This window comes from Camelina sativa, chromosome 16, assembly GCF_030686135.1.
Source record: "Camelina sativa cultivar CO46 ecotype springtype chromosome 16, ASM3068613v1".
Classification (NCBI taxonomy): Eukaryota; Viridiplantae; Streptophyta; class Magnoliopsida; order Brassicales; family Brassicaceae; genus Camelina; species Camelina sativa.
Window position 1 is genome coordinate 28,291,852 of NC_141895.1, and position 23,575 is coordinate 28,315,426.

The 23,575-nt window shown below is 37.2% G+C and overlaps 3 protein-coding genes, 2 long non-coding RNA genes, 1 other non-coding gene and 3 pseudogenes across 12 annotated transcripts; 4 read left to right on the forward strand and 5 right to left on the reverse strand.

Annotated features, from left to right (window-relative positions):
• Nucleotides 1-424: 424 nt before the first annotated feature.
• Nucleotides 425-2,756, forward strand: LOC104753154 (inosine-5'-monophosphate dehydrogenase 1-like; annotated as a pseudogene). The gene is made up of 5 exons (XR_015584540.1): nt 425-1,102; nt 1,223-1,823; nt 1,933-2,112; nt 2,199-2,450; nt 2,541-2,756. The product of XR_015584540.1 is annotated as an inosine-5'-monophosphate dehydrogenase 1-like (transcript).
• A 118-nt stretch (nt 2,757-2,874) lies between these two features.
• LOC104753155 (ent-kaur-16-ene synthase, chloroplastic-like) lies at nt 2,875-5,735 on the reverse strand (annotated as a pseudogene). Its single transcript, XR_015585050.1, has 11 exons — nt 5,685-5,735; nt 5,375-5,477; nt 5,177-5,297; nt 4,983-5,080; nt 4,669-4,886; nt 4,507-4,602; nt 4,274-4,458; nt 3,890-4,105; nt 3,661-3,802; nt 3,343-3,562; nt 2,875-3,189 (listed from the first exon to the last, which is right to left on the reverse strand). The product of XR_015585050.1 is annotated as an ent-kaur-16-ene synthase, chloroplastic-like (transcript).
• A 45-nt stretch (nt 5,736-5,780) lies between these two features.
• Nucleotides 5,781-8,149, forward strand: LOC104752504 (succinate-semialdehyde dehydrogenase, mitochondrial-like; annotated as a pseudogene). The gene is made up of 12 exons (XR_015585051.1): nt 5,781-5,833; nt 5,948-6,020; nt 6,114-6,194; nt 6,409-6,475; nt 6,555-6,643; nt 6,820-6,852; nt 6,971-7,003; nt 7,164-7,265; nt 7,394-7,484; nt 7,548-7,676; nt 7,750-7,827; nt 8,090-8,149. The product of XR_015585051.1 is annotated as a succinate-semialdehyde dehydrogenase, mitochondrial-like (transcript).
• A 304-nt stretch (nt 8,150-8,453) lies between these two features.
• On the reverse strand, nt 8,454-10,460 carry LOC104752503 (uncharacterized). The gene is made up of 3 exons (XM_010474659.3): nt 10,022-10,460; nt 9,240-9,592; nt 8,454-9,151 (listed from the first exon to the last, which is right to left on the reverse strand). The coding sequence occupies exons 1-3, from the start codon at nt 10,332-10,334 to the stop codon at nt 8,651-8,653; spliced, it is 1,167 nt and encodes a 388-aa protein (XP_010472961.2). The 5' UTR covers nt 10,335-10,460; the 3' UTR covers nt 8,454-8,650.
• Nucleotides 10,461-10,775: 315 nt separating this feature from the next.
• LOC147926052 (uncharacterized) lies at nt 10,776-11,814 on the forward strand. Its single transcript, XR_015584541.1, has 4 exons — nt 10,776-11,020; nt 11,115-11,195; nt 11,274-11,328; nt 11,433-11,814. It is a non-coding gene; the product is annotated as an uncharacterized LOC147926052 (long non-coding RNA).
• Nucleotides 11,810-13,005, reverse strand: LOC104752509 (uncharacterized). The gene is made up of 3 exons (XM_010474667.3): nt 12,803-13,005; nt 12,320-12,548; nt 11,810-12,242 (listed from the first exon to the last, which is right to left on the reverse strand). The coding sequence occupies exons 1-3, from the start codon at nt 12,892-12,894 to the stop codon at nt 11,958-11,960; spliced, it is 606 nt and encodes a 201-aa protein (XP_010472969.1). The 5' UTR covers nt 12,895-13,005; the 3' UTR covers nt 11,810-11,957.
• Nucleotides 13,006-13,390: 385 nt separating this feature from the next.
• On the reverse strand, nt 13,391-15,698 carry LOC104752511 (uncharacterized). Of its 3 annotated transcripts, none has more exons than XM_010474668.2 (7): nt 15,354-15,698; nt 15,099-15,224; nt 14,738-14,805; nt 14,513-14,626; nt 14,251-14,422; nt 14,013-14,162; nt 13,391-13,562 (listed from the first exon to the last, which is right to left on the reverse strand). In XM_010474668.2, the coding sequence occupies exons 2-7, from the start codon at nt 15,171-15,173 to the stop codon at nt 13,536-13,538; spliced, it is 606 nt and encodes a 201-aa protein (XP_010472970.1). In that variant the 5' UTR covers nt 15,174-15,224; nt 15,354-15,698; the 3' UTR covers nt 13,391-13,535. The 3 variants fall into 3 exon arrangements, with proteins under 3 accessions (XP_010472970.1, XP_019093784.2, XP_019093783.1); XM_019238239.2 differs by having other exon boundaries at nt 15,382-15,666; XM_019238238.2 differs by lacking the exon at nt 13,391-13,562 and having other exon boundaries at nt 13,903-14,162; nt 15,354-15,679.
• A 1,824-nt stretch (nt 15,699-17,522) lies between these two features.
• LOC104752512 (uncharacterized) lies at nt 17,523-18,943 on the reverse strand. 2 transcript variants are annotated; one of them, XR_761998.3, is made up of 5 exons: nt 18,732-18,943; nt 18,421-18,585; nt 18,240-18,329; nt 18,101-18,145; nt 17,523-17,847 (listed from the first exon to the last, which is right to left on the reverse strand). It is a non-coding gene; the product is annotated as an uncharacterized LOC104752512 (long non-coding RNA). The 2 variants fall into 2 exon arrangements; XR_015583739.1 differs by having other exon boundaries at nt 18,421-18,620.
• A 798-nt stretch (nt 18,944-19,741) lies between these two features.
• Nucleotides 19,742-20,707, forward strand: LOC104752513 (MAPK kinase substrate protein At1g80180). The gene has a single exon (XR_015584057.1). It is a non-coding gene; the product is annotated as an MAPK kinase substrate protein At1g80180 (transcript).
• Nucleotides 20,708-23,575: the final 2,868 nt, after the last annotated feature.

Below are 23,575 nucleotides of genomic sequence, written 5' to 3' on the forward strand. Positions count from 1 at the left end.
GTAGTAGTACGTTGCATCTACTACTAAACTACTATCACTAATCACTCCTTTATTTTATACACAGATTCCTTTACCCCCACAATGATATTGTAGCTTTGAAATAAAGTAATATATACGCATTCTCATCACCATATCTTTTTCTTATAAAAAAATCATTACTCATCCGGCCTATAATGTCATAACGTCAGACACGTGAATACATACACTGCTTACCTTTTGCTATTTGCTTATAGATAGATAGTCAAAAGAATCAAAACTGCAGTTGATAAACGAATACGAAACAGTCTCAAGATGTAATTAAAATTAAATTATAAGCAAAATAGTGGAAATAAAAATGAATTTTTGAAAACAGTGGTAAACTATTAAAAAAAAAAAAAAACAGAAAAAGGAAAGATAGAAGAAACAAAACGAATCTAGCAAGAAAAAAGAAGAAGATGGAAAATAGACAAAAATGAAAAAAAAAAAAAAGAAAAAAAAAGACATATCAATCAGTAGATTCGCACTATAGAAGGAAAACTCTACTCTCTAGAATAATAAACTTCGTCTCTCTCAAACACCAAGACACAACACAAGTCCGAACAACGCTCCAAACGACTTGAATCAATTCAATACTTTGAGAATTTGTCGTCTTCCCAAAAACCCTTTGCCTGAAACCCTAATGTACAGACAACACTCTTCGCCTCTCTTTTCTTTTTCTTTTTTTTTCTCCACCGGCCATGTCGACATTCGAAGATGGATTCCCGGCGGATAAGCTCTTCGGTCAGGGATACTCGTACACTTACGATGACGTCATCTTTCTTCCCCACTACATCGATTTCTCCACCGACGCGCTTTAGTCGGCGCGTGCCCCTATCTATACCTTGCGTTTCGTCTCCGATGGATACTGTCTCTGAGTCTCACATGGTTGCTGCAATGGCTTCCCTTGGTGGGATTGGAATCGTGCACTATAACTGTGACATCGCCGCTCAGGCATCCATTATACGCCAAGCCAAGTCCCTCAAACATCCCATCGCTTCCGACGCCGGTGTGAGGTTCCCTGAGTATGAGATTACTTCTCTGGATGCCTTTGGTCCTTCTTCATTCGTCTTTGTCACGCAAACAGGTCAGATTCATATTCGTTTTGCAGGAATCTAGCACTGTTTTTAAGGATTTGAACTAGTTCAATAGATTTGAGTGTAATGATGGTGAATCCAAGTGTGTGTTTTGATTTGATATAAAGCAGGAACAATGACGACTCCGAAACTGTTAGGCTATGTATCGAAATCTCGCAGTGGACGAGAATGAATTACGAACATAGGGAGATGAAGATTTACGATTACATGAAGAGCTGTGACAGCAGCGACTATGTTGTGCCATGGGACATTGATCTTGAAAAGATTGAGTTTTTACTAGAGGATAAGCAAAAGGGCTTTGTGGTTCTTGAAAGGGATGGTGAGACTGTGAACGTGGTGACCAAAGACGATATACAGAGGGTTCAAGGATATCCCAAGTCAGGGCCAGGGACCGTGGGTCCAGACGGTGAGTGGATGGTTGGTGCGGCTATAGGGACGAGGGAATCTGATAAGAAGAGGCTGGAGCATTTGGTTAATGCTGGGGTCAGTGCCGTTGTGTTGGATAGTTCTCAAGGGAACTCTATTTACCAGCTTGAGATGATCAAGTATGTGAAAAATACTTACCCTGAATTGGATGTGATTGGTGGCAATGTTGTCACAATGTACCAGGCACAGAATTTGACCCAAGCTGGAGTTGATGGATTGAGAGTTGGTATGGGGTCTGGTTCGATATGTACCACACAAGAGGTTTGTGCGGTTGGCCGTGGACAGGTAAATGAAAAAAAAATACTCTGAATCCTAACTGTTTGATTCTTCTAGTCTGTGAATTATGTAACTTAACAGATTCCTTCCTTTTTTATTTATGATTTGGACATCTTAGGCTACTGCTGTGTACAAGGTTTGTTCGATCGCTGCTCAGAGTGGGATCCCAGTTATAGCGGATGGTGGCATCTCAAATTCAGGTCACATTGTAAAGGCTCTCGTCCTCGGAGCATCAACTGTTATGATGGGAAGCTTCTTGGCCGGAAGCACTGAGGCTCCCGGGGCTTATGAGTATAAGGTATGGTATAGTCACATCTTCTTCCGGTTTAACTTACACTTTTTTTCTGAAACGCTGTTTGTTTTGATTGTTTTTGGTAATGATAGGACGGTAAAAGGATCAAGAAGTACCGTGGAATGGGATCACTAGAAGCAATGACTAAAGGAAGTGACCAAAGATACTTAGGCGATAAAACAAAACTTAAGATTGCTCAAGGAGTGGTTGGAGCAGTCGCAGATAAAGGCTCAGTTTTTGAAGCTGATACCTTACACAATGCACGCCGTAAAACAAGGTTTCCAAGACCTTGGTGCTTCTTCCTTGCAATCTGCTCATGATCTGCTGAGATCAAACATCCTTAGGTAAATGAAACTTCTTGTCTCGATTTTAATTCCCAAAAACTTTCTAATTTTGCTGACATTGGTGCTGATGCTGTTTTGGTTTTGTGACAGGCTCGAACTGGTGCAGCACAGGTCGAAGGAGGAGGAGTTCACGGGCTGGTCTCATTTTATGTTCCATGTTATTTTCATATGTACTTTTAAATCTAACTATTAGTTTTTATTTATTAACATCACATTGTCTCCTAACATCTATTTTTCTCTATTGTTGTTTTATAGTTAGACTTATAAAAGTTATAAAGAACTCGCTATACTAACAATTTTCCCACATGTTTATTAGTTTATCTTAAAATAACTCAACGAATATAGAGTCAGCCTTGGTATTTCCTCTTGTTATTCTGTAGCAACAAAAAAAAGAAGACAAAAGTCTTATTTTTGACCTGCCAAATCAAGTTAAAGATTCGTCCTGCAAGGTAATTGGCTCGTAGATCACAGATTTAACAGCACTCATCAGATTATGTGATGTGAATCCATCATCCTTCCTGTAAAATAAGTTCAATACTTTGCTCATTTTCAAAAACACTTCTTTGCATTCCCTTGGAACTACACTTCCCTTCTCCTCCAAAACTAGCTTATGCAATTCTTCCCTCTTTCTTTCTGCTAAACCTTTCATCAATTCAATGATCTCGTCTTTGCTGCGACTGTCTCTCTCGTGTTCCATGTGCAATGAAACCGCATTCAGCTTCCCCTCCTTGCTTTCTCTCTGCAAAAAAAAAAACATCAAAAAGGGATACATAATCCTATATCTATGAGCAGAAGTTGGTTACTTACCACTATCATGTTGGATTTAGACGTCTTTGCCATCTTTCAACTGTACGTTGTAGTTCAAAGTCTAAAATCTTAAGAAGAGTCTAACCTTAAAACCTTGTATGTCATTTAGAAGACGACCCATGGTGCTCACGAGCTTGTAGTGCTGATTATATTGGTGGCTATCCACTGTCTTCTCTGAAAGTGGTGGTCCGATCAGATAAGTAGCTGGGAGGATAATTGGTCCTAATGCAAATGATATGTACGCGTGTTGACTTGTTACTAGACCACTCGGCTTCTCTCAACATAGACTTGAGCAAATCCAACCACTGCATCCGATATCGTACGAATTAACTAATGTTCAGACGATTTGTTAGGATATGATAACAACAGATAATATAATCGTGTGGGATTATAGATACTTAACAATTTTCACAATGTGGTGGGTCACAGTGCGTCCTTGATAGGTGAATGCTTTGTCTCCTGTTTCAAGAATTGTATCCCTTAGAACCGAGAATATGATCTCAACATATTCCGAGCGGTTCTCAGGAACACCGTTCAAATCCCACCTGAAATTTGTAAGGGAAGAATAATTATGCTTTTATGAGGGAACAAGCAGAGGAAGAGCTTTGAAAGAAAGAGGCAAATCAATATACTTTTCGACCAAGTGTATGAGGTTTTCCAGTTCTTCTTTGGACCCTCCAACATCAAAGAAGTCATCTACAACCGTTGTAAGTACTCCACCTTTGGCCCAAGATATACGGGCATCAGATAGTTCTGGAGAAAATACAGTTGCAGCCCCAGAAAAGTAACAGTAAGCCAGCTTCTGTCTAGCAAATCTCAGTTCCTGCAATCTATTCTCCACAATCCACCTGCAAGTTGGTGAGCAGCATTATGGACAAATGAATATGCTCTTTTGTGACGATATAACAAATAAAAGTAGCACCTGAAGCCATGACGTGGACTCGTTCAAGTGTGTGGTTATATAAGTAAAACTAGTTAGCTTATGCAAGAATGATAAAGCTTAGCTGGGAGCGCACCTATCAAGACGTTCCATTTCTTCCCGGTGTATGGACTGGCAGAAATTGAAGTCATCCACAGCTAACTTCAGGATATCAGAGCTGCATATGTTGCAAACTAGAACACAGAAGAAATCAAGAATGATAGTTGATGTCCTTGTTAGAATGTCGTTTAATGGAAGCTGAGTGTGCCAAAGAATCGCAAGCTACAACGAAATGAATTAAAGTTTTTACCGATATGAGGTTTTTGTGACACTGGTGTTTTCAACAACGCAACCATTGAGCAGTTTTCTCCTATGATCTAATCTTTCTAGGCTTGCATAGGAGGGAAAACCAAGAGCATCCTCAACCTGAAAAAGATAAGATTCTCAAATAGCTCTCACAGGAAGATAGATATGTAAAAGAGATTTATGTACCTCTTTCTTGAGGTATATATCTCGAACAGAGTTCTTAAGCCAATTGGACACTTCCATCTCTAGATATTGTTTACTCCAAGAACACTGCTTCTTCAAAGCTGACTCATGTGGATAACTTTGGGCAGCCTTAAATAATTCTAATACAGAAGACGTATCCTTAAGATATCCTTCCAAAGTATCAGAGAAACCAGATTCTTCTGCAAATGGTTTTAGAGGAACTGCAACAAACACAGCGTATCAGCATATTACACGGACATGCACCTAACTCAAAACTAGGCTATATATATGCATCCGAAAGAAAGAGGTCAATTCACCGTAAGACACACCATAGCCATGAGAAAGCAATAATCGGAAAGCCAAAGCACAAGTGGTCAAGTCCAAACATATTTCTTCATCCCCACGCAGCCAGTATCTGTTTATTGGTCAATAATAGTTTCCAAAAATCATGAATATGTTAAATAAAACTACCGTTTGAACTAAAGAACCATCAAAACAAGTTTCAATATACCTATAGGTTTCATCCAATAGGCTTTTGATTTCGTTTTTGAAATCCCTATCGATTCGTAAGCTTTCAAGAGTGTCAATTATACTAAGGCGTGCATATTGATCAGATGGATAAACTGTGGGAACTGATTGATAAAGCAAACTTATTAGCAGTGGAACTCTTTAGCTACAACGGAAATGATAGCCATGTTGATAGATGTACCTGCAGCCTCAAATCTCTGAAGGAGAGAACAGAGATAACTGAGACAACCATCCTTTCCAAACTGAGTAAATGCGGCTGCTGTTGTTGCTGGAGAATCAAACAACTGACATGACCAAAAAAAAAAAGAAAAAAAAAACGTTTGTTTTCAACAATATCAATGTGGCTCCTAATCTGATTTGATTTGACCTAGCGTTTCCATTTTTGTCAATGTGGCTCCTAATCTGATTTATGACCCATTGATGTATGACTGTGAGGCTTGAAGGCTAGTTTTTAACAATGTTTTTTTTTGTGTGCTATTGAACTATCTGACCAGACCATCTCTTTGGAATTTTCCTGTTTTTTTGTATTTGTAACATTTCATGATTAATTTGAATGGTATTTCCAACAGGGTGCACTTAATGTAGTAATGGGAAATGCTCCTGAAATCGGGGATGCTTTACTTACAAGTCCACATCACAGGTCTCTTTAATTATCTTTTGTACTTCCTGTTATTTATGTATATGCCATTAGTAGTGATCCATGGTTAGTAACCTTATCAATTGACTGTTTTGTTTCTCGTGCTACTTAGGTGAGGAAAATCACATTCACAGGATCAACAGCAGTTGGAAAAAAGTTGATGGCAGCTGCTGCACCTACTGTCAAGAAGGCATATGCTTAAGCAACGATATCATGCTATTTATAAATATATATTCTCCAGATCATATATTACTGGTACCTCTTCTTTTTTTTTCTTGCGTAGGTTTCTCTAGAACTTGGTGGTGGCAACGCACCCTCCATAGTATTTGATGATGCAGACCTGGATGTAGCGGTAAAGGGAACGGTAAGTGTTGGTCATGCGTGTTAGGGCATTGATCTCTGTAAAAGATGCAAAATGTTGATCCATCTGGAAAAATTACTTGGAAGTGACAATATCCTGGTTCTTTACCATATGAGATGTGTCTTACTTTTTATCTGGTTAATTACGTCCAGGCTCCACCTTTCCGAGCTCTATAGCGATTGCCCACACCATAAAACATTATTTACTGTGATTGCAGCTTGCAGCAAAATTTAGGAATAGTGGTCAGACATGTGTTTGTGCGAACAGAGTACTTGTGCAAGATGGTAAGTATTGGGATACTCGACACACCCCTCCTGGATCTTGCATCCAGTATTAACATAGCATGTTATATCTTTTCAACAGGTATCTATGATAAATTTGCTGAGGCCTTTTCTGAAGCGGTTCAAAAGTTAGAAGTAGGAGGAGATGGCTTTAAGGAAGGGACAACTCAGGTAAGTCCTTTTATCGATCTTATGCTTCTGAGAATTTAGGCTATTTGCTATCAAATCCAGTCATCAGATCACACTATTGGCACCTCGTTTCTACGTTCTGTCAACTAGCACCCCAAGTCTCTTGTCTGCCCTTTTATTTTGCTGTAAATTTATATGTCGCTTCAACATTCTTACAGGGTCCACTTATAAACGATGACGCAGTGCATAAGGTACTTTGGTTGTACTTTCCAGTTTCTGTTTTGGTTTCCATGTACAACAATTATATTTGATGGCACTAATGATAACAGTCTTACTTACTCCGTTACTCGTCATGCTTAATAATTTCAGGTAGAGTCATTCGTACAAGATGCAGTTTCCAAGGTTTGTATTTTCTCATTTGCGTCCTTGCTATCCTTGATTTCTAAGTGAGGCAGTTCATATTTTCTATTTGTATGCCATTCATTAAGACACAATTCTAGTATTCCTTTAATATGAACATTAGAGATGAAATATCTTATTTGTTGTTGTCTTCTTCTTACAGGGAGCAAAAATCCTTCTTGGCGGCAAAAGGCCATAGTCTAGGGATGACTTTCTATGAGCCTACTGTTATCCGTGATGTTTCGAGTGACATGATTATGTCTAAGTAAGTACTAAAAGCTTCACATAATTGTAGTGTTATAGCTTTTTTTGTTTCTCTAAAGATGAACTAGAAACATCTACTGTTCATCGCATTTTTGTGATCAAAAGAACTACATATGTTGCTTCTTATAGGGAGGAAATTTTTGGACCCGTAGCTCCCCTTATTCGGTTCAAAACAGAGGAGGACGCTATCAGAATCGCTAACGACACAAATTGCAGGTTTGTCTTCATGTAATATTAGTAACCTTCTCCTTGTATATGTCCAGTCTTGGACTGACATAATAAGTGGGAATGTGTTGTGTGTGCAGGACTTGCTGCGTATATATTCACAAACAGTGTCCAAAGATCTTGGCGTGTATTTGAAGCACTTGAATACGGACTTGTAGGGGTAAACGAAGGACTCATATCAACAGAGGTAAGACCAGAAATGAAAGAACCACGTTCTCCTAATAAGAGATAGACATTTGCTTACATCTTTTGATTTGCAGGTGGCTCCATTCGGGGGAGTGAAGCAGTCTGGTCTTGGAAGGGAAGGATCCAAGTATGGTATGGACGAATATCTTGAGGTAACTCAGAACACCCATTTATCTCTTATTGAACTACGCTTCAGTGGATCGAATTGGTCTTATATAATATTAGAAATCTCACATGAAGACGTAATAAAGTATGCAAGGCTAGCCTTATAGGTGGTTAGTTTTACATTTTCCGATTGCTCCCAAACTAGCATGGAGACTATCAATGAGAATCTGTTTTTTGAATTCTTTCTTAGCATAAAGTTGTACAAATTACTTTTCGTATATTAAGTCGTGGCTCTTGGCTTTGACACAGATCAAATACGTATGCTTGGGAGATATGAATAGAGACACTGATTTGGTGTGTTAGAGAAAGCTTGGAAATTGTAAGTTTCGTCTCCTCCACGGCTCCACTCATATCCTTCTACTAATAAAAGCTCAGCCCTTGGGTTTTCTTTCTTGCTGTGGAACAGAATAAGGATGTGAAGGATAATTGTTATGAAATAAAAGTTCAAATGATTCACAGTTTTAGCATGGTTTTTAGATAATATTTTGGAATTTCTGTGTAATATCGGACAATTTTTGCTTGAGATATATAAAAGCCAAAAAAAATAAAAAGGCGGTGTTGTTCTTTGCTTCAGTTATTATTACCAATTCTTATAAGTCGATACGTATTTGGGTTTATTTTTTCTTTTTAATTAGTATCGTCTTGTCATATATTATAGACTTATATGTTTCATGTGACAACAAACATTTTAAGAAAAATAGCATAGCAAACAACATAACATAGCACAGCAAACAAAGAAAGCAAGCATCGCCGATTAATAAGGTCCCCGTGCGTTTCTCAAAAGCGAAATTAGAAAACAACACGCTGAAGTCAACTGTTGTCATCTGAGTCATCATCTGAGTCATCATCTGAGTCGTCAGAGCGCTGAAGATCTCTCCAACTGAGTAGACTGGAAGCAGCTTTCTTAAGATCAGGTGGAGCCCTTGTCTCACAAGCAAGGATGATTTTAAAACCATCCTTGACCAATTTACCGACTGTGGAAGCCAACCTGATATCATTGGAAATCAGAACTATCGGGTAAGCATTCAGATGGTCTAAACACCATAAGTGTATGGCATGACTAATCTTCGAATCTATGTGGCCCTCGTTTGGTTTTTTTGCTTTGCTAGGGGGGTAAACAAGCTGTATGTCGATACCATTTGCCTTCATTGTCTGCATTGAAGTTTTGGGGTAGACACCGTTTCTGACGAAGGCTACTATAGGTCCTTCTACACCACCTTGATAGCCTGCAACTTTTAACCCTCTTTCAATATTTACTCTAATCTTCTTTCCATCCAGATCAGTGGGAGCAGACCTTGGATCCCAAAACACCTTGAAATTGACACAAAAGAAATGGATTAAAACAAAGTTTCATTATGGAATAGGAGAATAGGTTTAGGCCTCATTCTTAACTTATTACCTTAACAGAACCCATGGGTTCGGTTACCCGAAGAGAAGATTGAGGAGAATATGCCTTTGTAGACGACATGAGCTGGTCGAGAGCCTCGTCTTTGTCAAACACCAACTTTGACCATTCTATGGAATCCCTAAAACTTTTGATCGGGGTCCCAGCTTTGTTAAGAATGTAACTCAGATACATGTCGTACCCCTTTATTTTCAAAATGTCGACTGTGGCAACGAAATCCTTATCAGAGGTTATCACAAAGATTGGGGCCGGCGGTTCATGTATCAGAGCGTAATGAAGGATATCTTCCTTCATTTCTAGATCGGCCACATCCCTTAATTCTTCTCCTTCTTCTTCCTCAGTAAGATCTGGAAAAAAAAACACAGAAGGTAAAGATTGTTAAAATAGAATTGCAGAGTGTTACAACATCTCTTACGTTTTGACTTCGAGATTATGTCAAGCTAGCATAGAGCATGAAGTGATTAGAGTGTTGGAGAAAATGAAACAGTCAAGGTTCTCCCTTAATTTATCAACTTACAGCTCACTTACTGTTCCGTTTTGCGGGAACAAGAGAGGTGGAAATGGTTAGAAAAGGGTTACATGAAGGAATTATCTGGTTTTGATCAAGAAACATGGATTGGGAATAATGCTAAAGTGCAAGAGAATAATGCTTAGTCATTCTAATCATTCTAATCAAGAGCCAGAAGAAGTGCAAGAGAATAATGCTTAGTCATTCTAATCATTCTAATCAAGAGAATATGCAAGAGAATATGCAACCAAACACAAAAAATACTCACTTGGATCTTGAATAAGTCGAACCGAATGAACAAACACTCCCTCAATTTCCTTCAGTTCGTTGAGCCTGTCTTCCAATTTCTCGCAGGTATCAGCCGCATAAACGTTTAAGTCACCCAGGAGGCACCGCTGTCGGTAGCAAAAACGCCGAATATTGCGGTAGACATTCGGAACGGTCGCGTTCTTGGGAATGTCGTTAGATTCCCCGTCCCAGAAGCTTGCCATCTTGATTAAACTTCTTCGTTTGAAGAGTTGGCGTTTTTTCCCTATTCTTTTCTGTCTAGATTCCAAGACGAGACGGGTAGAATCCACCATGATTTTGCGGCTGTCTAGAAACCCCTAATCGGATTGGGAGACGAGAGATATGATTTTGCGGCTAGCCCTAATCGGATCGGGAGACGAGAATTGGGAATTAATACTGTTTTGCGGCTCTCTCTCCCCTTGGATGTAATGGGCCTAGCCCAATTATACTTTTGAGTTTTAAGCGTTGGGGGGAAACGATTAATGAGCCTGAGTTTAAGCTGTTTGGGCTTTTCAACATAATTATCAAATCTCTTTTATGGTTCTCAAGTATTTGCTTTGCTGCTATTCTGCTTGTGTTTTGGAATCTAGTTTCTCCTGAAGTATTATCCACACACGAGTCATGTCCTTTGTTGGATATACTTTGGTTACATTTTCCATAACTTCTAGTGGCACCAATCACTCAATGAAGTGGCATACCATTTTATATTCACTTACAAAAGGTATTTACAATGTAATTTTACATTTTTAAGGGCCAAAAGAAGTGAACTATAAAATAATTCTTCTTGTCGGTACTCACCAAACCAAGCAATTCACAAATGCACTTCCTTTGCAACAGAGGAAGAAACAAAGCTTTAGTCTTGTGATGTTTCATCGCTTCTTGAACTCAATTCACCTCTAGCTTCTTTTAAGGATCTGCAAAGAGTACTCTACGAGGAGGAACGAGCTGCATACCACCAATCCGTGCAGCAAAGCATAAGGTTTTTGATTCACTCTTTTTTTATATAAATCTTATTTCATACCTAATAATAATAGAGGTTTAAAGTGCAAAAGCTCCTTGTGTTTCTTCTCTAGAGACGGGAGAGTTCATCCTCTTGCTTTCATCCACAACACATCAACATATCAGGCTTCCATGTGCAAGCTGATCGAATACTGGTTAGTGAAGCGTGTTATAACATTTGATTTGTGGTTTTTGTCGTTTGTTACATGGGTGGTTCTAATATGATTTTGCAGTTTGAGTCCCGCCATCAGTGCACTTCAAGGTAGGCTGAGGGAGAACAAGATCCGGGTATGTTTTCTCCTTATAATAAGCTCTCTCTCTCTCTCTCTCTCTCTCTCTCTTATGGTTTTTATGTTTATGTTGGGTTTGAAAACCTGTTGTGCGTTGTGCAGTTAGCAATGCTGATGGAGGAAGCTGAGGTTCTGGAAGCACAGAAACTAAAAGGAGCAGAGACGAGCGGGGGACCATCTCATAATCTGGCTCATGGTTCTGGCAGCCGAAGCAGAAGAGGATCGTAGAAAGGTGTGCGACTTAAGGGCACATGCCTTCCTCTTTGTGTATGTTTTCTATTTAGAAATACATTTGGTTTCTTACAATTGTATCATATGCAGACATGTCTTTGTATTTTTTACCCATCTGTAGCATTATTATTGGTTTTGTCTTCTCTCATGGAAGATTAACTCTCTTTTTTTTTTTTTTTTTTCCAAGAGATGATGTAATATATGTATATGAAATACATCATGAATATGATGAGATGGGAAAGAATTAGTGAAACCTTAATCGCACATTCATCATTAGGAAGATTGATTGTAAACATCCTAAGTTACAGAAAGAGAAAAAAGAAAAACAAAATGAGTTGTTGTTTTACTATGTCACTGGAATCTGTCTATTGAATTAAGTTGGTGAAGCAGAGAAGCCTAGTCTCCTTTGGTGGATAAGGAGGGCATAGATCTGCAACATCTGATGATCTTCCTGAGGTCGCTTCGCATGGAGAGAAACGCAGAAAGGGAAGCAAGAAAGAGCATTGGGTAGACACGAACAGAGTTTCTCTGTGAGGTAATCCAATAATGAGCAGAGTCCAAGAGAAGCATGTCTCTGACAAGACCCCAGTAGATCAAAAGCGTTCCGAGGAAGCTAATCCTTGTGGGTTTGAAGATGTTCAGTAAAGCACCAAGCAGACATAAACAACTCCCAGCAAAGACCTGAACAAGCAGATATGATAACATGGTTAAAGTAATGAAAGGCATTGATATATAGCAAAGATGGGAAGAAGCAAAACCTCGAGATGATGAATATCAGTTGAAAAGGAGGATGGATAAATGTGGTCGAAACCGTAAGAGGTGAACAAGTTGTGATAGTTGGAGGAGCCAGCAGCAAGGAGAGACTTGGCAAAGGCACCAGGGAAAAGGAAGGTCTTGACAACATATGAAGGGACCAGTTCATTTGCAATCAACTCAGAGGATATAACCTCTAATGGTGTTTCGCACCTCTTGTTCCTACACGCTACTCTGCAACACACAGTCACACAATAATCACATGTACCGAGGACTAATATTGGGTCTAAGACATACATACAGTTATTCAAATCCCTAATGAAATCAAATGCTGCTGCTAGAATCTAGAAAAATCCAATTTGGCACACGCATGTTCAGAGACCCTAATTCCCAAAGCCGTTTTGATAGATTCAAAAACCGTTAGGAAAAGACAAAATCACGTTTTGGTAAGACAAAAAAAAAAATTGCGGGGAAAAGATGAAAGAAACCTGAAAAGAGGAATCTGGAAGACGATGAGGAACGAGAACAGAGAAGACGCGACAACGGAGATTATCGAAGCCCATTTCTTCCATTCAGCCATTTTCTTCCACCACCAAAATTTTCAAAAGGTTTCGTTGCAGAGGGAAAAAACCCAAAAAAAATACCAAAATTTTAGAGAGAACTGTGGTAATATTATCCCCCACCCACGTTTTTCCCTTTTTTTTGGTCAACACGAAAAGTAAATGTTTTTTTTTCATTTTTTAAGGAAATATTTGTTTTTATTTTTATTTTTGGAGGAAATTTTGGTTTGAATTATAAAATACTGAAGAAGAGAAGTAGTGATGGTAAATTGGAAACATGGAACACAATTTGAAAATGCAAAGTCAAAACCTTCAATTTTCTGCAACAAGATGAGTAGCAAGCAACATTCTCACATTTTTTTTGCAGAATTTGTGGACGATTTCTATCTTTTTAGTTGCACGGTTTTTACTTGTATATTGTGAATAGCCCAGCAAGTTACAGAAACAACTACAGAGCATTTTGATGCCTTTTGCTCATTGGAATATCACCAGTCTATTTTGCCCTCAGAGACAAAGTAACTTAAGTAACTTTGTAAGATCAAATATAAATTGTTACATGAGTTGAGTATGAGGTTCCTGTCTTACAAATTATACAAGGCTAAGTAAAAGGCTTACATTCTTCTCTAATCACTGACCCAGACCGAGCCTTCTCTTTCATCAATCAATCTGTCAGCTCCTCCATTTGTCCCTGTTTTCCCATTCACAATCTCAACATTTAGAAACACTTTATCCAAACGATTGGTACACACAATAACCGTTTTTCAAATTTGGTAATGGAATCAGACTGCATCTTATTAACAAAAACAAGCTTTGGCATATATTCTATGAAAAAAACATCAAATGGTAGACCAGACAAACCAATACTTTCACAGTTTATGCAATGTTTCCCCGTTATGAAATTTTCACGCTTCTACTTGCATCACTACTAAGATTTTCAGTTATAAGTTATCTTTAGCAGTATTCTTTATATTTCTACTAAACCTACCCTGGAAGGCTGTAGTCAAGGTTCTATTTTACATCTCTGCAAATTTGGACAAGGCGCTTTGCATAAACTCTTTGAATTCCTCATTTATGAAACACGGAAGTTTATGTGCTTAGATCATTCTAGTTCTAGAGAGGGAATAAGGAAAAGACTGACCCGAGCAATGTACGGTTCCGCATCAGTTCGTTTGAGGAAATGCATAGAATGACGGGCAAAATTTGTTGTTTTGTCACTCAGCACGATTCCTTCATCAATATCATCCAGAATCCTGACCTTGATGTAAGGATCTTTTGGAGGCACCATATCCTTCAAGAAAACAGTCCCATCAAATCCAATTTAACTCATGTTTATGATAATCCGCAAAGCCAGGGTGGTGGAAAAAAAGAGAACTTACAACATTCAACTCGATTCCTACTTTTCCCATGTATGATTTCAGAGTAACGGAATGGTTCTTAAAGTACTCCTTCTCCAGTGAAGTGAGCTTCTCTTGGATTTCAGAGGGAAGGTCGAGAAGTTCAAGGCCTACTCTCCATGCCAAATCACGCACAATTTCAGCTCGGTTGTACCTACAATTGCAGCTATATATTTGAAAAAAAACTAACAAATTTGTGCTGAATTAATTTGGAGTTATTGATAGAGAAGGTGGGTTATCTCACACATAAGCCATGAGGCAGCGCTTGTTCCGCATCAAGGAAAGGTGATGAATGAGTGCTCCATAGTGGTCAGCGTTTCTACTGTTCTGAACATCCAAATCTTCTTGCTGCATTTTCCTGTAAGTGGAAACATCCAACTTCAATGAATGAGAAGAGTAAGTCGTTTACTGAAGGATGGGCAAAATGCAACCCTAGTGTGTAAAATTTGTGAAGAGAAAGGAAAAAGACCTCATCAAGGACTGCATAAGATGGTGATTCTGGTCACATTCTTCAATAGTCTCGTCAAAAAGCTTGCTCTGTTAGAAGAGAAATACAAGAAGTGAATATAACTCAGGCGAACAATCAGGGACAAATCTAAGGGGCAAGAGTGAAACTGATGATCACACACAAGCAGCAACATGAAAAACATTCGTCTAGACTAGAATCATGTTTATAACAGGTCAAGTTCCAAGTCTAGCCTAGTATATTCCATTATACATTCTTCTTAGCAGAACTTTTTCAGACCTTAATCGCTTAGCGAGTCAAGACAATAATAAAAAGGGGCTTCTCCCACCAACCAGTCAAAAAAGTTAAGAGGTTGAGGACTTACGTTAAAAGGTTTGAGCTGGCCTTTCTCGCCGGAGGCAAAATCTTTCAACAGTTGATACCCTTTTCTCCCGTACATGGTTGGCTCCTTCCTTCACTTTGTTTTCGTTCAATTTGTGAAATCAGACATCTACAGATATAGAGCAATTAATCAAACATCTGGCATCCCGTGCCGCCCCCAAAAGATTAAATAAGAAATTGTAAAATTCGAATTTGGGAAATTAGACAAAACCGTAGATCTAAATCAAACGTTACTCACTAGAAAAAAATAGGGTTTGGATCTGCACCGGAAACAGTGTCAGTTCTCTCGGCGGCGCGATCGAATCCACCCAACAAAAAAAAAATAGGGTTTGCGGAGATGGATCTGCACCGGAAACAGTGTCAGTTCTCGAGGCGGGGCGATCGAATCCAGCCAGAAACCTAACTCAGTTCTCGCGGCGGCGGCGGCAAAACTCAAAACACTAATTTTAGTTTAAGGCTTCTTCTTTTTGGGCGGGAATGAAAATGCTTTCGAGATTTAGCGCGAGAGCCATGGAGGAATCCATGTGCTGTACAGTGCGCTAGAGCCTTCCTTATTTTTTTACTTTTCTTTTCTTTTATTCGCGTCCACTCACTTTTAAGTTTTAACCAGTAAATTTTTTTTTTTTCTTTTTGGATTTTACTTTCATCTTCTAACTCAGTTAAATTGGTAAAAATATTCTAATCTTAGTACTCCATATGTTTTTGTTACTCTTTCAATAAACTCATCAGAAAAATCAATGAAACTGATACAATATGTATTTTGGTGTTCTACACAGTTATGTTTATAAGTTACAGGCCTCTTATTTTTTTAACAATATGGTTTCTCTTTCTAACCATCATTAGAAATTTAAGTTGCAGCCGTTTTGCTCGCATATGTTTTATCTGGTTGAACTAATCAATATTCAAGATCCTCCATATAATTGTAGCGAGATTTCACTAGGGGATTTGAAAGCATATGGGCATCTTAGTATACAGTACCTGCGGTGTATATTTTGATTGGGGATTATATTATACTAGTGTTATGACCCGTGCCATGCACGCAGCCCGTCTCAGTAATTTTTTTTGTCCCTAGGCATATAGTTTTTTTGGACCCTTTTCGATATAAATTTTTTTCCCCTTTTTTCTGGATCCCATTTGCTTAAGGTTTTTTTTGAAAAAAAAAATTGGTCTCTTGGCCACCGTCCCTCTCGCCCTAGGTATGAGCCGGGCCTGCATGCACGGGTAAATTTATGTATTAGGTAAATTTATGTATTAGACTGTATTTTATCAAAAGATTTGTTGTATATTCACAAAAAAAATTCATTATTCATTGAAGAAATTTGAGATGATTAAAAGTTTATTTAGTTATGATTAGATAAATATTAAATGGATAGACCTATAAAATCGAACATTGTATTTGAAAGTTTATTAAGCTCAAAATAAAAGGATAAAGAGGACTTTTAACAACAACAAAATAACATTATATTAAAAAAACAAAATAATATACAGTATGTATGGGAAAAAGGCCATTTCCGACCTGTACAATATCGAAAGTGCCAATTTCTACTTATACAAACTATCGGTGCTAATTTATACATGTACTCAAATAAAATTCAAATTTCATACCCAATTGAAAAAATAGTGCCGATTTCAAAGTCAAAATCAACAAATATTAGTCAAACGCTAACTCAGATGACACATGGCTAGTGAGGTGGCATCATATATCAAAAACGAAGTCGTTTTGACGATGTGATTTCGTTTCGAAATTAAAAGTAAGGCTCTAGACTCGAACCCTGGTCCAAGAAGCTTTTAAAGCAAACCTTTTACCAAATTATTCAACAGCCTTATTCAAAATATTATGTAAATTTTATGTATATAACTATACCCACTGGACGAGAATCTTCATCCTTCTCGCTCCTCTTCCTTTTTCCTTTGGTATCGTCGATGGCTGCTCTTGGTCGTGCTCCGCTGTGGTTTCTTCTCCATCCAGATCCGGCTTCGTTGGCTCCTCCTCTCCCAGATCTGCCCATGGTGGTCTTTCATGTTATTTTACAAAAAAATTTCAGTAAAATAATCTCTTTAAGTCGATGATTCGTGGAGGTTAGCACCTGAAACAGAGCAAACCACCGGAATAAGCGACGAGAATGGAAGAACGGTGAGCACAATGAATTTGTCTAGTAAGGTTCATAGTTATAAACATTAAAGTTCCCCTTCCTTTCGAATAAGTCTGTGGGATCAAATGGTAAAAGGTTAGTTTAAAACCCTTGATGGACCAGGGTTCGATCTGTGGTAGTACATTTGTTTTTAAAGTTAAATTATAACACCAAAACGACGTCATTTTGATATACAATGTCACCTCAATAGACATGTGTTATCTGAGTCAGCGTTTGACTAATATTTGCTGATGTTGACTTTGAAATCGACATTATTTTTTAAATTGAGTATGAAATTTGAATTTTATTTGAGTACATATATAAATTAGCACCAATAGTTTGTACAAGTATAAATTGGCACTTTCGATATTGTACATGTGCGAAATGGCCCTTTTCCCAGTATGTATCCACCAATTCAACAAATTTTGGTGGCCTCCTGTATATCTCGTCGTATGTAAAAGGTGAAGGCTTACTCTATTTTTTCACCTTTTCTCTTGTGCTTTTCTAGATAACACATGCTTCTTCCAAGCTTTGATTAGTTTTCTTTTTCTTTTTAATGTGTTTCTCTTCCAAAGTTTTTTTTGAGATTTGCTTGGAATCCTATCAAGCAATGGAACAAACATTGATTAGTTCCTTTTAAAAGAAAATTGGCTCATTACAACTGAACTATTGATGAGACTTGAAGTAATTAGAGAAAAAAACATAAATTAAAGCATGAGAACTATTGCAAACACCTCTGGAATTTTTGCTATTCATATTGTTTCTCTTTTGTGGGCAAAGAATTAATCTTGAGAGACATGCAAGTCAAAAAAATTGATATGAAAACTGTTTAAATTTATTCATAAAAACAAACCTTGGAGAATTAGACATGCCTTTTTACTCTGGAATTAGCCGCAAACTGGATCAAAAGTGAGTGAATATCATATACATCAAAGTTCTCAGTAAATGAAACTAAAGTTAAAACAAAAAGTTCAGAACTTTAAGATGTAAACCTGATAGATAGGACCAGCCAGAAGATATCTCAAGTTCTCAGCAAGAAGACCAATCTCCGTCGTTATCTCAGAGCAAAATCTCTTCCATAGCTATTCAAAAACCAAAGACAAATCAACCCAAATAATCTGAAGAAAATTAAACCCATGATTTAGAATTAGGAGAGAAACAAAATCAACGAACCTTGGAAGATTCACGACGAATGTTAAGCGTCATCTTATTCTTGTTGATGTTGTTGTTCTTCTTGTCTTGTGACAATCAGTTCATTAATCAAACCCCCCCCCCCCCCCCCAAATAAACTCAATTTGCCAGAACCTTCTCCTTTCAATGGTGTTCCTGTAACTCGATCTTTACAAATTTACTTGATGTAAGGAACTATACTTCTGCAAATTCAAAACCCCAATAGAAAAACATTTGGATTGGAGAAAAATACAAGAAGAAGAGGCAAGCGATAATGAAACCCTAAAATCAGAACAAAGCTTTAATTTTTTTACCTGATCAAAGCAAGAAAAAACATGAATCAGAAATAGAAGAGATGAGAGATTTTTGTATGAAATCATCTGTGTTTTATTGTTGAAGAATTGAGAAGTGGACATAATGAGATAGTGGGGGAAGAAGGGAAGCGTTACAGTTTTTTTTTTTTGGAAGCGCAGTTTTCAATCGATTTTTTTTTGGTTAAATTAAATTTAATTGTTTTTTTTTGGTCAAAAAATTTAAATTTAGTTGTTTTAATAAGTGTTTTAAAACTAAAATAGCGGAAGATAAAAATTTGAGACTTTTGCCAGATGTCAGAAGAAGAGAGCTGCAGTTAATAGAGAACTTACTTGTGAATTATAAGATAGAGATATGACGAGATCATGGCCACGCAAATTTTGTTGTCCATATATATGAAGGAGTGGCACATGAATGAATGGTTACTGTCCACAATACAAATGGGATTGCATGGTCCAGCAAGCAAGATATATATCCCTTTAGCAACAAAATAATAATGCACACCTTTCAAAGTTTTCTACTTTTATCCATTTAAGGATAATAATAGGTTCGAATTCGTTGTTTGATTATTCTTTTTTCTTTTTAATTACGACGAATCAGTCATCTAATGAGAATGTCAAACTATATATCAATCAACCAACCAAATAAATCAGGCATGAACAGCGAGTCATCAACGGTGGATTTTCTTAATTAATCCATGTTGGACTAATGGTTTGAAAAAACTTTATTATATATGCTTTTGTGATGTCTCTTGGAAAATGTTACTATCATATTTTGGCAGATGAGATGAGGCTCAAAATTAATACCAGATTCTACTCCCATAATTACCCGTTGCTAGCCTTTGACCCAGTTTTCTCTCCCGTTTTTAAACTACGTTACGTAACAAATAACTAAATAAATACAATGATTACGCATCTCCCCTAAACACATGGTACTCGCGATAATACTCTATTTGCTTAGGTCATCCAATAAATGGAAATTTATATATATGTGAGTAATAATAAGACGACAAGAAAAGGAGTTAATTAGTAAAAGACACAGATATATACTGATAAAGAGATAAGAAGAGGAAGAAAATGAACAAAGTCCTCTGAAACACAATGATGAACCACTTTTAGCAAACACACACATACATCAAAGGACAAAGAAACAGAGAGAATTAAAACGAAAACGGAGGAGGAACAGTTAGCGCCGTCCATGGCGGGTCTTCAGAGATCCACCATATCTTTCCGGCGACAAGGCTCTTCAGGTATAGTCTGGGACGATCGCCTCATCGCCGAGCTTAGCCAACAAGCCAATGACCAGAAAGGCGAAACGCAACCACAGGGAGGGGATGAACTACACGCGGCTAAGCTGATGATTACCTCGGGAGGTGAAGAGCAGACAACAGCTAAATCGATCGCCGGAGAAGGACTCCAGCCGATCAGAACTGATCACGGAGGCGCAGTAGGGGGTCTCGAGAGGAGTCGATCCAACGGCGGAGGAGCCATCAGGCACCATCGAAACACGGGGAGAGTGTCTCCGGCGGTGGACCCGCCGTCTCCGAGGCTGTCGGCGTTTGGGTGTTGCTCTGCGTTTGGGAAGAAACCGCCGGGGAAGAAGGTTAGTCAGAGGAAAAGACCAACGAAGCGGAGATCCAGGTAGGCCACCACATGAAGTCATGAACAACCCAAGTACCCAACCAAGTAAAGTAAAGAACACACACAAAGACGAGAAAACACAAAGCAAAGACTTTACTTAATTATACTTACTGCTGCTAATGGATCTCTTTAATTATTTTCTGTTTTTGTTTGTGTTCTTTACTTTACAACTTAAAACTAGTTTAAACTTTGAACTGGTCAGACGATGTTTATATGTCTCTCTGTTTTGGTTTCGAGTTTTACCGGTTGATCCTATAATATGTTTTTTATTTTGTACTTGGGATTGTAAATTTAAAAAGCGTCTTTTATGAATCCTAAATAAAGGTCTCCGACAAAAATCCAATGTTATGTACGAAATAAAACGACCAGTGGTCTGACAATCTCTTTCTGATTCCCGAGGAAATCAAATTTTACTAGGCTCTATCTTCTTCCTCTCCTATGATTGTTCGATCGAGCGATTTGATTTTTGATTAGTTTAGGTGTATCTCTCTTTTAGGATGCGACTGTGATTCAAAACCTGACAAAAAAAATATGTAACAACCAGAAATTCCTGGTAGGGAGGAATTAAAAAACGAAGGTCGAATGTGATTTTCTTATCTCTAATTTCTGATTACATACAGACATACAGTACCCGTCCGGCATATGTGATTTAGCTCATTATTATTTTAGACATGTTAGTCTAGGGATGTGTTACACTATCGTTGTTATCAATTAGTTCAGTTTAATTGATCTAACTTAACTTTGGCTGCTACCAATAATAACAAACTCTTTATTTTGATTAACTACTAGTCTGCACTCTGCATGACATGATATAATGATACCAGTCCGGTGGTATTAGACGGTTTCGTTTTTTTGTTGTAAGGAAATATTTTAGTCAGCACAGCAGTATCACCAATGGCGTTTTATGATTAAATTTAGTCATAATCGTATGGGCTTAATATTTAAGTGCAGAATATCTAAGTCCTCGCTGGTTGTCTGGGCTTTTATTTTAGCCCCCACAAGCACCGAATTTTTCTCAAAACGTTATTCTTTTGTTTTGCTTGCAATTTTGAGTATACGAACTATGATTGATTACCTACATTTTAATATCAATCAATAATAAATGTATGTGAAAAAAATTCAAAATGCGTCATTACTAAATTCCTGAAAATTGAAGCTCTTTTGCCATTTTCCTTTGTGGCTAAACACAACGTCATTTCACCATCACTACAATCACGAAAACTATACTATAAGGTAAAAGCCTTAAAGGGAATCTATTCTGGGATCGATCTCTACTGTAATTCTCGTTTATAAATAGAGTGTTTCTTTCTTCTCTGCATACATTAATTAAAGTTCTAAGTACGTGCCCACCTTTATGAGATTTTTCTTCTTGTATAATAAAATCTTCGGCAAATGTCATAAAAACCCACTTTCTCCTAAAGTATTGTCACAAAAACCCATTTTCTACTCATGGTATACTTTTCCAAGTTTTTTGCTTATGTGTCCACTTTCTTTTTACATTTTTGCCCTTACTAACAACTTACCTCTCTTTCTCTCCTTCTTTTCTCTCTTTATCTCTTCTTTTTTGTTGTTAACACTTTAACAAAATAAAATATATTTATTTGTTATCATAAAACAAATTTTCTATTTATTTATATAAAATATGTTATGATTATATATTTTCTACATTTTAAGATACATATTGCTATATTTTTTATGAATTTTTAGATTATACAATATCCATCAGTCGTTGAACATTTGTTCAATTATAAGTGGATAATCAATTGCAGTATTGTTAATAGATAGTTACTTGTGTTTATTCATACAAAATATACATACATAAATTTGGTTAGATCTTTATCCATAGCATATTATCCATAACACAACATAGACCAAATAAGTACAAAACCCTTTAATTCTAAATTTTAAATCCTAGAACATAAACCCTTGAACCTAAAACCAAAACTATTCACTTTAAAAAAAAAAAACAAAGTTTAGTGGATAGAAAAACTGCGGATAGGTCTCCATGGATTTACAAAGCATATCTAGACATTAAGCTGAAGAATAGCAGTTGAATGGTGGCTATGGATGTGATCATGTGGATACCAATGTAGACAGACCAAAGAATCATCATACAACATCCACACAATTAAATCCATAGACACCATGAGCTCCTTGCTTCATATTTTGTGTTGGTCCAGAAACATATACACTCATAAGTGGTTAATAAACAAAATAAAAATTAACAACATTGATTTATTTAGAACATTGAATATCAATCATGTGGATTAGTAGTTATGGATACTTATCTTATAATATCTTGCTCATTCTTTACATGAGCAGAAATTTGTCCAAGATAAATTAGCCACATAGATTTCTTTTAGCTAAATGTTTTTGTACTATTTTTCAGCTAGAAGGATTTCGTTTAGGGTTTAGGGTTTAGGGTTTAGGGTTTAGGGTTTAGGGTTTAGGGTTTAGAGTTTAGGGTTTTGGGTTTATACCCTAAATATTAAATCCTAACACCACATAGACACTAAATCCATATAAGCCCAAAAACGTAAACCTTATACCCTAAATCTTAAATCCTAAACCCTAAACCATACACCTTGAACCCTAAATCCTAAACCATGAATTAAAAATATAGACACATCATCCACATACCTAAACCTAAACTTTTAACCTTAACCCCTAAATCCTACACCTTGAACCTTAGACAATACAACTTGAACTCAAAACATAGACATTGAATCTATATACCATCTAAAGTCTAAACCCTAAACTATGGTGATGTTTGAACATGCAACAAACTTGTCAATAAATTTCATCTGGATTGCTTGTCCACGTGGTCAGAGTTTGGTGGATAGGCTTAGAGATTAATAATGACCATGTTTGTTGTGTAGTATGCTTCTAGTGACGCTTCTAAGTTCTAATATCTCTAATTCTAGCTTAAAAATAGTACAAAAATATTTGGCTAAAAGACATCTAAGTGGCTAAACTATAGTGATGTTTGAACATGCAACAAACTTGTCAATAAATTTCATCTGGATTGCTTATCCACGTGGTCAGAATTTGGTGGATAGACTTTGAGATTAATAATGACCATGTTTATTGTGTAGTATGCTTCTAGTGACACTTCTAAGTTCTAATATACCTACTTCTAAGTTCTAATATACCTACTTCTAGCTGAAAAATAGTACAAAAACATTTAGCTAAAAGAAATCTATGTG